The sequence below is a fragment of the Penaeus monodon genome, chromosome 28, assembly GCF_015228065.2.
Source record: "Penaeus monodon isolate SGIC_2016 chromosome 28, NSTDA_Pmon_1, whole genome shotgun sequence".
Lineage (NCBI taxonomy): Eukaryota > Metazoa > Arthropoda > Malacostraca > Decapoda > Penaeidae > Penaeus > Penaeus monodon.
The window spans coordinates 19,355,786-19,357,505 of NC_051413.1; the positions used below are offsets into that span (position 1 = coordinate 19,355,786).

The 1,720-nt window shown below is 36.3% G+C and overlaps 1 protein-coding gene across 1 annotated transcript in view; it reads left to right on the forward strand.

Annotated features, from left to right (window-relative positions):
- Nucleotides 1-1,720, forward strand: part of LOC119591411 (peroxisomal membrane protein PEX13-like) — a gene marked incomplete in the record, with an annotated part of 11,375 nt that overhangs the window by 2,165 nt on the left and 7,490 nt on the right. Inside the window, 2 exon segments of the mRNA XM_037940154.1 lie at nt 394-672; nt 1,597-1,713. Coding sequence (XP_037796082.1) covers nt 394-672; nt 1,597-1,713 — 396 coding nt within the window.

The following is a 1,720-nucleotide window of genomic DNA, read 5'->3' on the forward strand; positions in this document are numbered from 1 at the left end:
TTTGAGAGTGTTGTGACAGTTAAGAACTTGACACATGCTTATTTTGACATGAAAAGCTATATTAGATCTTAAAGAATGTGTTATGATGTCTTATTGTAGGATGTCACTTGAAGCAATATTATGTTAGTGGTAGTGTTATGAACCTAGAATACATATTTTGTGTATAGTTAGGTTTTATCTCTAAAGAAAAGTTTGTGTGTGATCTCTTAAACTAGTTTCTAAAGGTTCAAAAAGTTTATAAGATTTTGAAAAAAATTAATGTTATTGCATTTTCTTAGGGTTTGTATTGGATATAAGAAAGCACAACAATAGACCATGATTGCTAGTTTTTTTAGTTATGATATATGTGAATTTTAATACTTGTTTAAACTCAAATATGATTTTTTTTCTCAGATTTGTCACAACACCTCCACACATGGCCCAGAGTGGAGGTGGTGGAGGAGTCAGTGTCAGCAACCTCTCCTCGAATTATCAGCCGCCTCTCCCACCCCGACCCACAAACTATGGGGCCAGCACTCCCGCCTATCGAAGCTACAACACCTTTGGCACATATGGAGGCTTTGGAGGCTCCCCATACTATGGGGGAGGAATGGGGGCATTTGGGGGCTATGGTGGGTATGGGGGATACAGCCGACTAGGAATGGGAGGGGAGCTGAGTCCCGATGAAAATGGGTAAGAGTCCTTTATCACTCCATTGGTGTAGCAGGTCTAAGTAGTGGTAGCATATAGTCTTTATGTTTATCTAAGAGTTTGTAATCTCTTTACTTTTTTTATTATTCACATCTATTCTTTGGGTATGTCATTTCTGTTTAGGTGTTTGCATGTAGAATCTATTTTATGTTTCAGGCTCTTTATTTGTACCTTATTTCTCTTTCTACATTAATGTCCATATCAATATCCAGTATCTTATAGGTCTGTTTCCACCATGCTGAAATGTTAGGGGGTTCAGTGATCTCCCATTTTTACTGCTTTTTTGTGCTTAATTTCTTGAAATGCATGCTATATTGCACCCTCCTCTCGTTTGTAAGGTATCCTCATGATTTGTTCTTTTTTGTATCCTTTTGTCCCTCTCTATTTATCAGTCCATTTTTGGGGGTATTCATCTTAGGATTGTCTCTGAAACAGCATAGCATGAACAGCACAGCAGGCTTAGTTTGATTATTTGTGTATTGTACTATTTCATAGGTTAAAAGGGACAGTAGAGTCAATAATTGAAGTGAGAACAGTGTCTTGGTGTAGGTTCAGTGTTGTAAGATATTCAGTGGAAGCTGCCATGCATGAATTGCTGTTATTTTATGCAAAATATTTAATGTTAGTATGTCCCCTGGACTATATTTAATAAGATTTTAATAGATATAAGAAGGAATGAAGGCAAAAAATATCCTTAGACATACCTTTGGATGAGAAGCTAATATATTTAGATGGTTGCCAGAAAAATGTTAACCAAACTAATTCAGGTGATTTTGAGTCTGTAATATTTACATGTTGCTTTAATCTGTGAATATGGTGTATTTTTTATCAAAGTACTTGAGCAAGCACTAGCAGGAACATGTGTTTTCATACTCATAGAAATTATTAACCACATATTTCTTTCAGATTTATACAGGCTGCTGAGGAAAGTTCGAGACAAGCCTTCCAAAGTATAGAAAGTATTGTTCATGCCTTTGGCTCAGTTAGTATGATGCTTGAGTCCACCTACCATGCTGTTCACAGGTATGAT